Raw genomic sequence first — 13,735 nt, 5'->3', positions numbered from 1 at the left:
AATTCTCTATGCTGAAAGAGTTAGTGTAGTGTTTTGGAGCCAATAAAAGCATTCATACCTACGCTTATGGACGCTTATAAGTTCATAAGCTGGTTTTTTTTCTGCAAATGAAAAAAAATTCCCTGAAACAAATGGGGGAGAGTTAATGTGTTTCATATTTAGAATGGTGTGAAATTCTGAGCTGTGTTCTTTTTAATGGTGTCAGCTTCTAGACTGTTTCATGTAAGAGGCCTGGGGAATTCCACAGATGGAATAACTGTACCTGTAGAACTAACGTTTTTATCAGTGAGTAGTTTTATATAGATGTAGGTACTCTGTCAGCAGTGCCTTCTACAAGTGTATATGCAACATGGAAGCAATTAATCTTGTTATTTATTCTTGAAACAAGTTATGTTTTAAGCTGTAAACTTAAATTACGTAGGTTTCCAAAAGTACTTCAGGTGTGGGGACAATTTATAGTCAATACCTACTGGGGTTTTGGGAAGTTTGTGATGCATCGATTTCTGAATATTGGAGTGTCTGTCTGCTTCGCTTTAGATCCAGTACATTATATTACCACTTTACTTTGCTGGAGTTTTTTTGGTTTGCAAAAGGTTTTGCTCGGATTCCACTTAAAGTACTGCCTGAATCTTGAGCAAAAGTAACATGTTCAGTAATGATGTATACTGGTGTAGGATAGGTGGCAATTTTGGATCGTTGCTGAATGACTGCTTGAATTTTTACTCTTAACTCTGGGTCTTCCTTTTTATTTTCTACACACAATGCAAGGAATTATTTTAACGTTCTTATTTGTTTCAAAACTTGGTTTTTAATTAGGAGTTGGAACTGAATGTGGATGCATGAAAGCCTGTATTGGTAAAAAGCATATTTCAGAGACAAAACTGCCGTGTATGTCAGCATTTCCTGAAAATTTTTGGTCATGTTCTTGCCCTTCCCCTCAGAGACTGCATTGAATTGTGGCTTGATATTTACGTACTGTAGTGGTCTCAAATAAAACTGACACCAGGACACTTGAATTGATTTGAAGCAGCTTCCTTTAATCATCTGTTTATTATATTATATAGGTCTTGTGCCAGAGGAGACGGAGGAAAGTAATGACGGAGAAGCAAACAACGAAGACAGCAAATTACAGGATCTGCCACCCTGTTGGGGTTTGGACATCGTTTGTGGAAAAGGAACTGACTTCAACTACGGACCTTGGGCTGATAGGCAGAGGTATTACCATGATTTGTATCTTTAGTTTTAATCGTTAATATCTATTATTATTAAGAAAACATTCTAAAGTTTCCAGGGTGTGATTGCTCGGACTTGTAATTTGTATGAGGTAGGCTAGGCAGTCTAAAAGAAGAGTCCTGTCACAATGTAAGATCAGTAAATTCATTGTTGTTTATCTCGTTGGCCTCGCAAAGGTAGGATCAGTCAGTGAATTTTTATTAAGTTAATAAACTACATTCCTATTTTTTGTGAACGAAGTATTTTACTGTTTTTCAGGTGTTACATACCTAAGGGCTTAACCATTTAATTGGTTACCTTTAGACTTGTCAAGCTCCTGTTAGCTCATGGATGGGAATACACTGCATATCAATGAGAAAAATTTTATGGAAGTAGAAATCTGGCTATGAAAATGAGAGGGGAATCATTTATCCCTGCTTAGGAGGATCAACTGCTTAGTGAGGTCTCCAAAGTATTAATTATCCAGATATTTTAGTGACAAAGTGTTAGGCCAGAGTTCTACTACTATTGCTCGCTTAGCCCTCGATGTTTTGCGCATGAGTATTTCTGGTGGAGACAACAGGATTGTTTAGAGAGTAAAAGTGACATCAGTGCTTTCTCTCTTTTCCCCTATGAATTACCGATTCGTACTTCTCTTGGCCATCATTAATTCTCCTGGGAAACTGTTATGATTAACTGTCTCTTAGGAGTGTAAGGATGGCAGGCCAAAGAGTAGTCATTAGATATGACAGCGTCTTAGAGAATTTAAGAGAAAATGCCAATTTCCAGGACAGTGCTTTGCTAGGAGCATGAAGTCAGTGAATCATTAGTGATATTTTTAATACTACCAAGAAAACTCACTCTATGAGCTAGAATTATGACTGACTAGGCAGGAGGGAGTTTGGTTCATAGGTACATACCTGGGAACACTTTCGTGTTGTGCCGTGGATAGAAGAGAGAATTTTGCGAAGTGCCTGAATGTTTTAGAAGTACACATCTGTAGGGGTTCTGTGGACTTCTTACTCTCAATTCATATAAAGGCTTCTACAAATACCCACCTTTAGTACATCATGCAATAAAATGTTGGGTTTCCCTAGAATTCTAACAGTGTGTGTTGTGGGGGTTTGTTGCCAGGGTTTCTTGTCCTGTTTTTTTTTTTTAATTTATTTTTAACTTTTTTTAACTTTTAAGCTGCCCTAGTGGTCAGGTGCTGGGTGCAGGAAACTGCTACCCCCCTTAATGACTTCCACCCCTTGAGACCTATATAAGCTATGCTGTCTGTGCTTCATCTCTCTGGCTTTCCTTTCATGCCGTTGCATGTTCAAATATAGGACTGCAGAAGTGTAGGCTTCATTTTACTCCCGTTCTGAGGTCCTAAAGTTTTGTATTTTGTTTGTTTCTGGGTATTATATCAATTATTTATGCACAAACTGAAGCATAAACAGATTACTTCCTACTATATTTCTGTAGCAGATTTGTAAACCAAAAATTAGGAATAAGAAGAAAAATGTAGCTTGTTTGCCATCTGAATGACAATATTTTTGTTCTAAATCACTTATGGTCTGTCCATTTGCGGCTTTTATCTGAAAGCCACTTCTTGTCATTGAAACTTTTGGAGATTTCAGTAATGAGTTGGAAGACACCCATAACGAAGACTTGAAGCAAACATTCTTTCTTATCGCATCCAGTGGTTGTCTAAAGACTTGGCTAACTGGAAAATAATTAAGTGAACCAAATAGATGTGTAAATTATGTATGAACTTATACCTATTTCTTCTGTGAATAAAAACAACTCTTTTTTTTTTTTTTTCCCTTCTTCTTCCTTACTAGGGATTGCTTGTGGAAGTTTTTCTTCCCACCAGACTACCAAGTTATGAAAGTCTCAGAAATTGCTCAGCCTGGGAAACCAAGACAGATTCTCGCTTTTGAACTGCGGATGAATATTATTGCAGATGCCACCATTGATTTGCTTTTTACCAAAAATAGGGTAAATAATGAAAGCTTATGTAGAAGATACCTTGCCTACTGCGGTTACATTGTGCTTTTTGGTTTTGCATACTTTTACTTGTCGCAGGTGTTCATTACAGAACTATGGGGTAAAAGCTAGGTGATTTTTGTTTTACTTCTTCCGTAATTGTGAGCAAATCCCTCAAAGAGAAATATTGGCTGAGACGCCTTAATATTTGTTGGCTTATTTTAAGTTCCTTTTAAGCCTTAAAGCTACATCTTGAGCCATGCCAGTTCCTACAATCTTGGGAATTCATGATTTAGACATTTCCTGTGCAATCTTCCATTATGGTGAAGCTCACCATGATGAAAAGATAATTGCTTCTGATATTGGATGAATATCTAATATTACTAGAGAGATGATAGTGGGGGGAACAAAAGATGTGTATATGTAGGGGTTTGGATTTTTCTTTCCCATGTTGCTACTCTTAAAAATGGGATATAGCGTGACTTCATTGTACGCCTGCTTTGTGACTGAAAGGGTTTTGCTGCGCAGTGTTAGAAATAAATATTCATCTGCCCTCTCAGGCCTTGGATCAGAATATCTTACTCTCTTTCTCTAAGTGGACTTAAGTCAGCATTTTTTAAGCTTAAAATGGTGTTATTTGGTATCAATGCGCATAGATAGTATGTTAGTAATTTTTCTGAAGGCAAAAAAGACTTCAGTCATCGGGTGCCTTAATCCAGGTGTGGGTAATGATAGCCAGAGGCATAAAGTACACTGGTCAATGCGGTGAGCCTAGAAATAAAGTTTGGACTTTTTTTCTTTTCTTTCAATACAGGAAACTAATGCTGTACACGTAAATGTTGGTGCAGGATCATATTTGGAAATAAATATTCCCATGACAGTAGGTGAAAATGGTGAGTTAAGGCTAAGCTTAATTTGTGTTTCTAATGTTCTTTCCTGAACAGTTATCGTAATTCCTGTATGTGTGAATGTCTTGTAGTGTTTTTCCTTTGTGACTATAAGATGTATATTCTTACATAAAGGAACAAGAAGTATTTCCTTCTACATTTTGTTGCAAGATGTTAAAGCATGTATGTATTTAAACAGTTACCACATGTTTTGTTTGGGTTAAGAAACACAAATTCCTTTACTAGACAGTGTATCATTAACTGTGTGTGTACTGAAGCAGATTACAGATACATTGTCAATACAAAGCAGGAAGACTTCAGTAGGATTAGTGTAGTAGTTGAATCATGCTGAGAAATGCTTTCTGAAAACTAATTTAACAGCAGTTTATTTAAACAAAACAAACCCCCAAATCCAAGGTGAAGTGGAGATAAATGTAAAGTTATAGGTATGTTCCATGCATTACTCATCTTGTTGGCTGGTTTAAAGCCTTTTGCTGTATTGTTTGTTATCTTGATCCTTTCTGGCATATTTGAGTTGTGTTCTGCAACTTAAACCAAGATCTCCAGAACTGGAGCATTTCCAGGCCCAGCAAGAAGACTTGTCATCCCTTCAACATGAAGGCAGAACATGCTAAGCTTTTAATTGACAAGCAGTAGAGGATGGAATTATTGTAGTACTAATTTCTATCATGATATTTCTTGATTGTTAGTGGACTGCTGTAATGACTGGTGAAAATTATTTTTGAATATTTGTGTAACTCCTATGTCTGAATGATTGTTTTATATCTTCTGTTTGCTAGGCTATTCGCCTGCAATTAAAGGGCAGCTTCTACATGTTGATGCCACCAGCAGTATGCAGTACCGGACTCTCTTAGAAGCTGAAATGCTAGCTGTAAGTTTGTATTAGTAAGGACAAAACTTCAGTCTCTAGAGGATTTTTAATAAATAATGTATTTACTTGTTTGTGGAGCTGTTCTTTAGGTTCTTCAACAATACCTTAATATGTGAGGAACTTACATGTACACACATAACTATGCATGTGTGTAACTTTTAGTGACTTACATGATTTATATACCAAGCTATAAGTGTTTTGAAAGCAGTGGAGGGATTGGAGTACCATTTATAAATCTTGCCTCATTTGCTATGTAGCCATGTGTTCATATAGGCTTGACCTTAATAAATGATTACACTCGCTAGCTGTGCTACAGAATGTGTGTGCATAAGTACTTAAAAGCGCTTCAGAGGGCTTAAACTACTTGAGACAGATTTAATACTGCATTATTCTTTTGTTTGCCCACTATTTCACTTTAGCAATACTGTAATTTTGTAGATTACCTATTTCAGTGGTTTTTAAATCACCTTATTAGAGTGATATTTTAAATGTTTAAACCTGAGCATCATATCAGTGGTTGAAAAACATCATATTCTGAGGGATTTTATCTTCAGTGTATTGTGAAAATTGAGGCTTTTAATGAAGACTTTGGTTTATAAATTACTTGGTCCGTCTACTGCAACAGATGTATCAGGAGTTCGTATTGTACGTTTCCAAATAAATGAATACACTAACACTTGACCTTCAAACACAGAAAGAGAGGGATATTAAATTATTAAGGAACTGGAGAGGCCGTCTGTTCATCCCAGTAGGAAGACAGTTTTAATTATTCAGCAGAGTACATATGTGAAAACTGCTGAGCTACAGGGTCAAGCATTATCATCTTTTCAAGTAACTCTGATGCTTTAATGTCTTGTTCACAGTTTCATATTAATGCCAGCTATCCCCGGATATGGAACATGCCACAGACATGGCAATGCGAACTTGAGGTTTATAAAGCAACCTATCATTTTATCTTTGCTCAGAAAAGCTTCTTTACAGGTAACTTCTGTGCTAAATAAGCTACATGTCAAATTAAATATTCTTTCTTTAGAATGTCTTTTCAAATTTTGCAAAGGTATACAAGGCCAGGTATCTGATTTCACATATTTAGGACAACAGATTGTTTCTGATGACAAAATTCCTGATGTTTTCTGTTGCCTGTAAGTGTCTAAGTACATGATATTCTTTATATTTGAGTGGAGATACCAAATAATTTAATAGTCTAGCCGCTGAACTAAATTTGATCTGCAGTTATGTTAAGTGATCTTAAATTTGAGGTGAACTTATTTCTATCATGGTTATTGATTTGTTTAATATTTGTCACCTGGGATGTTGATTTCTCCGAGATCACTCTGTCGGGCTGCCTGGTTTTCAACTACTTAGGCTTTAGGTCATGTCCCTGTGGCTGACAGATGATGAGGGAAAGTAATTTGCTCCCTAGGATTTTGGCTGCGAGGAAGAATACACGTACACGAGGCAGCACAATGTGATACGGCATCACCAAACTGTTGCTGAACGTTCCAGCTGCAGTAATGGAAAGAACATTGCCCCATCAATGTGGCACTGCCTGGGCTAATTAGCCCTGCTGGGAGGAAGGATTAATTAGTGCGGGCATAGTGCCATGCTAATAAAGTTATCCTCCGAGTGAGGCCGGAGCCATTACCTGTGTAGTGCTGCAGTGTGCAGCATAGTCTACCAATCTATTCAGAGCAAACATGAACTTCTACAATAACAGTGTTACGCAGCATTAGAAATATTTCTAATGTACACGTTCAAAGTATCAGAGCGGAAAAGCAAAGGAAAGCCGTTGGTAGTGCAGTGCTCTTAGGTCAATGTGTAACTTTGCTACTGAACAAAATTAAACTAGAAAACTTAATTAAACAGACAGCTTTCCCACTTAAAAAGCAGATGAGAAATGGGAGATGGATTTACAGCAAGTATTTATGCAATATCTACCTGAGAAATGGATACTGTGCATTGTTCTCCTCCTCTTCCTTTTTCTGTAAAGGAGAAAACGGTTAAGAGTTACAATTTACGAAAAGCCAACAACTTAAAAGAAGAAATCTCCACTTTATTGCTACTAACTTGTCTTTTATTACTTTATGTGGGCTTAGATTTGATCCAAGACTGGTCCAGTGATAGTGCACCTGATATTTTTTCATTTGTTCCTTATATGTGGAACTTCAAAGTCATGTTTCATCAATTTGAAATGATTTGGGCAGCAAATCAGCACAACTGGATTGACTGTTCCACCAAACAACAAGAAAATGGTGAGGTCGCTTTCTTTTAATTTGAAAGAAGAGTACATACTACCAAAAATATGTACAGGATATAGGCTGTATATATATAGAAAGTACAAGAATGATGAAGTTTTTACTAGAAAAATGTGTATTCAGTGATAGCTACCCATTTTGCTACTGTTGATGTGTATAAACCATCCTGAAGTTCAAACTTACTTTGTACAAATGCCTGCATTTTTGGGGGAGAGTGTAGTTCTATATCAAGTTTTAGCATCTTTTTAGCAATCTTTTCATTATTTTTACCTATATGTTTGCTAATTTGTCTAAGTAAAAAAATAGGGAGTTATTTTGACAGATTTTTTTTGTTTGTTTTTCCTCTTCCAGTTTATCTAGCAGCTTGTGGAGAAACATTGAACATTGTTTTCTCTCTGCCTTTCACTGATTTTGTTCCAACCACATGTAATACTAGATTCTCACTGAGGGTAAGGTCTTCCCCCATCACCTCTTCTAAATGTGTGTTCTAATTGTGAGATCGTTTCCCTACGTTTTCTTCTTCAGTCAGGATTTTGGAATAAACTCTCTCCTGAAAGAAAATTTCTCTTTCACTTCTGGTTCATATAATTTTTCTTTAAGTAACCTGGAGGTAAATGGTTTCTGTTGCTTATATGAAGTGTCCAATCACAGGCTATTTAATTTATATCTACATATACTTATACACACAAAAAAATATTTTTAAAAAAATATACACATATGCTTCGTACATACCTATATACACACATTCAGTATGTATATTTACTGTGTATACTTTGACTGTGTGTGTCTGTGTATGTATTTTAGCACTTGAAAGTCTGTTCCCATTTATTTAGAAATGTGAAAATCTAATGTATGTTCAAAGATAAAAATCAAATATTGGAATGGGTACCCGCAAACCATTTTGTAAAACCATCTTCCAGATGTTTAAGAGTTTCCGTATAATAAGTAATGATGATGAAGTGTTTTTTAACAGATGCAGCTAATTCTTTGAAAGACTGTACTTCTTGTCTTCCCTAAAATAGGAGCAGTCTACTGTTGCTAAAAATAAAAAACTAGTTGATGGTGATGTTGGTAATTTTGTATAATTTGAAAGCAAAGAAAGCAATATTTTATCTAATTTTTTTTAAAAAAAGTATGGTTTAGTTGAGAGGTAGGGTAGCCTTGGGCCAGTCACTTAATTTTTGCAGTATGGCCTGAACAACAGGAATCACTGAAAGTCGTGGCCCTGTGTTACACAGATTTCTATGATGTGTTGTTATGTGCAAGTTACTGGACTTGAAACTGTTCAGAACTACAGAGCTCTTGGAATTGGACTAGAAATTGGTAGGAGCTGTGGTCAGCAATCACAGGTGAAAACTGAGACTTCTTGCCTTGCTTTGCCTGTAAAGTGAAGATGATGGTGCATATGAGCATGCGAATAGCATGAGCATTATGCATCAAGTGATTGCAAGTTAACTTCTCTGTTACTGATGTTTGATTTTAGGGAGAAGATGTTGATCTTCATCTGTATTTACCAGATTGTCATCCTAGTAAATATTCCCTTTTTATGTTGGTGAAAGATTGTCAGCCTAACAAAATAAGTCCTGAATCTTGTGTTTCTGCTGAATGTCAAAGTGGTCAGAAAACAGGCAAACCCAAATGGAGGAACATCACTCAAGAAGAGTGAGTTTTATTGTGATATATATTTATGTCTTTGTATTGGCTCTTCAGATCTACTTCTTTTGTTTGTGATGAAAGCAGCCTTATGTGTTAAAGGAAAATATTTAATGAAACTATTGTACTTCAAATAAAAGTATGATGTTTCTTTTTGAAAGGGCTGGATGGGTTGAATGCTGGACGGTCCCGAGCGTTGTGTTTACAATTGACTACTCATGGCACCCAATTTATCCTCAAAAGGCAGATGAGCAGTTAAAACAATCCTGTAAGTGTCACTACTTTTCTCTTGTTGGCATGTTTCATTTCAGGAACTGCTGTGACTTTGTTGGATCAAACCGCTTAAATTGGCAGAAATGAATTTTGAACGGAACTATGATTTTATGTCACATGGGAGAATGCTAATCTTTAGAATGCACCAGGTTTGATTTAAACACTGACAATGTTACATGATGAAAACTTTAGAAAGTGTCCCAGTTCTCTGTGTAAAAAGAGGATACTGTCTGTAGTTCATTTCTCCTTGTCCTTAACAAAGTGGATCTCTTAAATGGGTTGTTGCATAACATAATTTATCACTAGGTATGTTAAATATGAAGCACAATATTTTTGGCAGTTCCTTAACCTTTCTAAGCTTTCTTTGGATGTTGTGATGTTGTCTAACGATTTAAATGTTTAAATACACTATATGTGAGATGTAATAACATTGTCTTACCTTTATGGATATGAAACTGACATTTCATTGTAGCTGGCACTGTTGAAGTGAACCATGGCTGTCAGATATGAGTGGTCAGTGTAAGACTAATTTCTAAATAATAATTTTTAAAATTTAAATTTCTGAACAGTATTTCTAATTAAGAAATATTCTCTACGTATGTGCTTGCAAAAAAAGGTACAAAATACTTAAATACAGATATGAAAGTAAGTTATCTTAAATGCAGAGGAAGGTATGCAGGAAGTTAGGGGGTTACATAAAAGTCTTTCAGGTTGAGATGGTGGAAGCAGAACCGATGAAGGAGAGGTATTAGAAGAATAATGAGGGCTAATTTGAATGGGCCTCAGCAGGTGTTAAAAGATATGCTGGATAGGGTTTTTAGGTTTTGAGTTCCAACAATTCAAATCTAAAAGAACTCCTGTTTTAGAGGACGAAGCAGAAAAAGTAAGAATCATCTTGCAGATGTTCATTAAGTGCTCTTGTGAGACTCTGTCAGCTTGTGTAAAATTTGCATACTTCAAATTTGAAACATTTATTCGTAATTGTAGCAATTGAACCTGCATTTGAAAGTTTGTACATACTGTTGTGGCTTAACCTCAGCCAGCAACTCAGCCCCAGCCAGCCACTTGCTCAGTCCCACCTGGTGGAGTGGTAGAGAGAGTCAGAAGAGTAAAAGTGAGAAAACTTTTGGGTTGAGGTAAAGACAGTTTAATAGGTGAAGCAGAAGCTGCTCACGCAAGCAAAGCAAACCAAGGAGTTCATTCACTGCTTCCCACGGGCAGGCAGGGGCTCAGGCATCTCCAGGAAAGCAGTAACTTGGGAAGACAAACGCCATCACTCCCAACATCCCCCCCGCCCCCTTCCTCCTCCTTCCCCCAGCTCTGTGTGCTGAGCATGACGCCATATGGTGTGGGACACCCCTGGGGTCATCTGTCCTGGCTGTGTCCTCCCCCCAACCCCTTGTGCACTCCCAGCCCCTTGCTGGTGGGGTGGGGTGAGGGACAGAAAAGGCCTTGGCTCTGTGTAAGCCCTGCTCAGCGGTAACCAAAGCATCCCATGGTTGTCAGCACTGTTTCCAGCACAAATCCGAGACATAGTCCCATGCTTGCTACTGTGACTAAAACTAACTCTGCCCCAGCCAAAACCAGCATGCGTACCCAGGTAACTTAATCTGCAGCTTCCTTCAACGAATAGTCCAGCACAGTCCAGCTCACTTCTAATCTCTAACGCTGATAGAATGTGTTTGTTACAGTAGCAACATCTGTATTTTCTTCTGAGTCGATTGATAGAACTCTCTAAGGCTCTGAGAAACAAATACGTTGTATAACATGAGATGCAGCTTCAAAAAAGTGGTCATCTCACTGCAGCATTTAGCTAATTTATAACACATAATGTAATGCAAGCACCGAGCAAGCGTTGTAGACAATATTGGTAAGTAAAAGCCGTGAAGGTTTGCTGGCTACAGGTGTGTATTCACTGTAGTTCTGTATGTGCCGGTTCTTCCAGTTAAACTGGTACATGAAATCTTACTTTGTCTGGAGCATCAATGTTATATGGTTTTCCCATAGGGTCTTTACTTCCCAGCAGTCCCCAAAGCACTTCCAGTTACTCACTTCCTTCTTCTTGCCTTTCCTCACTTAAAAAAGACAAAGTGCTTTCTTCGCCCTAACTCCAAATAAAAAGGAGGGATGAGAGGAAATTTTGGCCTACAGTTACCAGTTCAGAACAGGTTTTTAATATAACTTTTGTAATTTTCCTATTTATTCCCTTTTGTTTATTCTGCAATAGCTGTGTGGTTGTGGGAAATCTGCTACACTGAAGTGAAAGCATGTCTTTGTTTAACTAGAAAAGCAAGATAAATAAATGGAATTTTTTTTCAGAACTTGAAGGATTATTTTTCTCGTGCATAATTAACCTTGACTGAAATATTCTATATTTTCCTGTCTTCCCATAGTTACTAGATATGAGAAAACAGTTCTGTAGCATAGACATATTAACATAATTTTACTAATCAAATTAGAAAGCTGCAAAAAGTTGTATATTTAATACACATTCATATTCACATAATTTTGTCCGTCAGAAGCCTAACTTGTAATCAAAACCTGTTTTGTTCTTTATTTTGTTCCAAAGTGTCAGAAATGGAAGAAACAATGTTATCTGTGCTAAGGCCATCGCAGAAAACGGCCGACAGTGTGATTTCATCTCCCACAGCATCAACACGCCTTCCCCTTGACCCCTCAGAGCTGCCCCCGGATAAGCTCCATGTAGAACTGGAACTCTCCCCAGATTCCCAGATAACCCTGTATGGACCCCTGCTCAAAGCCTTTCTGTCCATAAAGGTAGGCGTAGGAAGACAACTCATAAAATTTATGGATGGCCATGTGTAGGAAAGGGAAATAGCTTGTTTGAAATGGAAAATTAGAATTCTGCAGAACACGTGAATTTAGATGAAAACTTTTTGGAAATACTTGTTTGGAATGACTTTGGTGATACAGCGTACTGGGGAGACCTCGTCGTGGTCTACAGCTTCTTCACAAGGGGAGGAGGAGGGGCAGGCGCTGATCTTTTCTCTCTGGTCACCAACGACAGCACCCGAGGGAATGGCAGGAAGATGTGCCGGGAGGGTTAGGTTCGGTATTAGGAAAAGGTTCTTCCCCCAGAGGGTGGTGGAGCCCTGGAACAGGCTCCCCAGGGAGGCATCACGGCACCAAGCCTGGCGATATTCAAGAAGCACTTGGACAGCACCCTCGGAGACCTGGTGTGAATTTTGGGGTTGTCCTGTGCAGGGACAGGAGTTGGGACTTGATGACCCTTGTGGGTCCCTTCCCACTCAGGATGCTCTATGATTGCTGATCTTTAGGGTGGCTAGAAACAGATTAATTTCTTCCCACCTCCCTCACCCTGCCTTGTTGTGACAAAAGCAGAGATGATTGAACATCTCGCTTCTATTTGACTAACAGCAAAACGCTTGGGTTTTGGTGTTTGTTTTTTTTGGTGGGTTTTTTGTTTGTTTGGTTGTTTGTTTTAAAGATCTGTTTTAGCCTATGCAGATCTAGGCTAAGGTAGTGCTTCTGGAGGCTTTCATTTTGGGTCAGAGGATGAGGAATTTTCTGAGACAGGTGATCAGTATCAGGGCTCATACTGAAACAGTGATTTTTATGAATTTATATAGGGAATTGTGTGTAAGCAATGAATAGCAGAAAATATTAAGGTTTTGTACAGTATAGGACTTGCAAATACTCTCATTATTTTTTCATGTTGTCACTAAAGAAAATAGTATTAAAATTAGGCTAGTATTGCATCTTGAAGACTTCATCTGATACAGAGGAAACGCACCCATATTTGAATTGCTTATTGAGCTCCTCTTTTGGAGCCCATAAATTCATGAGATGGTTCTGTCTTTCCAAGCAAAGCAGCGCTTCTTCAGTGCTCTTGGTCTCTGGAGGTATATGTGAACAGTGCTATGTTAGATCAATTGATTCTGTGATGATTTATTTTTTTTTAGGTGCAGATTTCTCAGATAAAAATCTGACTTTTATCTTCTAAATCTCAAGAGAAAATTTAGATGACTAGCTTGGTTTTGAAAGTGCACACTCATTGTTCCTTTTAGTATTTTTGTGGCTGTGTTTACATCTTCTTGTCCAGCTGTGCTGGCACCATCTCCTAATAGATTTCTAGGGGTGGGGTTTATGCTTGTTTTCCTGTCTCGTGGTTGAATTTTTGTTTTCATTGATCTTTTTTAATACGTGCGGGAGAGATTCCTGGACATGCATTGTTCATGCAGTTTTGTTAAGCCTTCTATTCTTGGGAGGTAGCTTTTTTGGTGTAGTGCACTGTTTTTTTTAACTGAAGTGCTTACTGGCTGGGGATGAATAATTTATAGGTCCTTGCATCCCCAGCAGAAGGTACCAGGAGTAAGTTTCTGGAGTTCTTAGCACCCTCTGCTGGGTCTGCCTTATAAAATATATGTCAAGGTCTGTATCGTACCATCGACCTTTATTTTTTCTCTTTACTAAAAAGGAGAGCAGATTATGTTTGCTTGACTTTTGAGGGTTTTCTGGTTTGGCCACAGAACAGTGCTAAATTCCTATGTGCTAACCCCGAAAGTACTTCAGAGACTCAGTACAAGATAGTAAAATTGTGTGTCCAC

At 37.8% G+C, this 13,735-nt stretch overlaps 1 protein-coding gene across 10 annotated transcripts in view; it reads left to right on the top strand.

Moving 5' to 3' along the window:
* Positions 1–13,735, top strand: part of BLTP1 (bridge-like lipid transfer protein family member 1) — a 123,708-nt gene that overhangs the window by 25,207 nt on the left and 84,766 nt on the right. For all 10 annotated transcript variants that reach the window (XM_064450506.1, XM_064450507.1, XM_064450514.1 and 7 more), the window contains exons 10-19: positions 1,065–1,215; positions 3,042–3,198; positions 4,001–4,079; positions 4,874–4,965; positions 5,829–5,946; positions 7,062–7,217; positions 7,572–7,669; positions 8,704–8,882; positions 9,035–9,141; positions 11,716–11,924. In XM_064450506.1, the coding sequence (XP_064306576.1) occupies positions 1,065–1,215; positions 3,042–3,198; positions 4,001–4,079; positions 4,874–4,965; positions 5,829–5,946; positions 7,062–7,217; positions 7,572–7,669; positions 8,704–8,882; positions 9,035–9,141; positions 11,716–11,924 (1,346 nt within the window). The remainder of the gene's footprint in view (positions 1–1,064; positions 1,216–3,041; positions 3,199–4,000; positions 4,080–4,873; positions 4,966–5,828; positions 5,947–7,061; positions 7,218–7,571; positions 7,670–8,703; positions 8,883–9,034; positions 9,142–11,715; positions 11,925–13,735) is intronic.

The sequence above is a fragment of the Phalacrocorax carbo genome, chromosome 4 (genome assembly GCF_963921805.1).
Source record: "Phalacrocorax carbo chromosome 4, bPhaCar2.1, whole genome shotgun sequence".
Lineage (NCBI taxonomy): Eukaryota > Metazoa > Chordata > Aves > Suliformes > Phalacrocoracidae > Phalacrocorax > Phalacrocorax carbo.
Note: the sequence above shows the minus strand (reverse complement) of the source record. Positions and strands in the feature narration are given on the sequence as shown.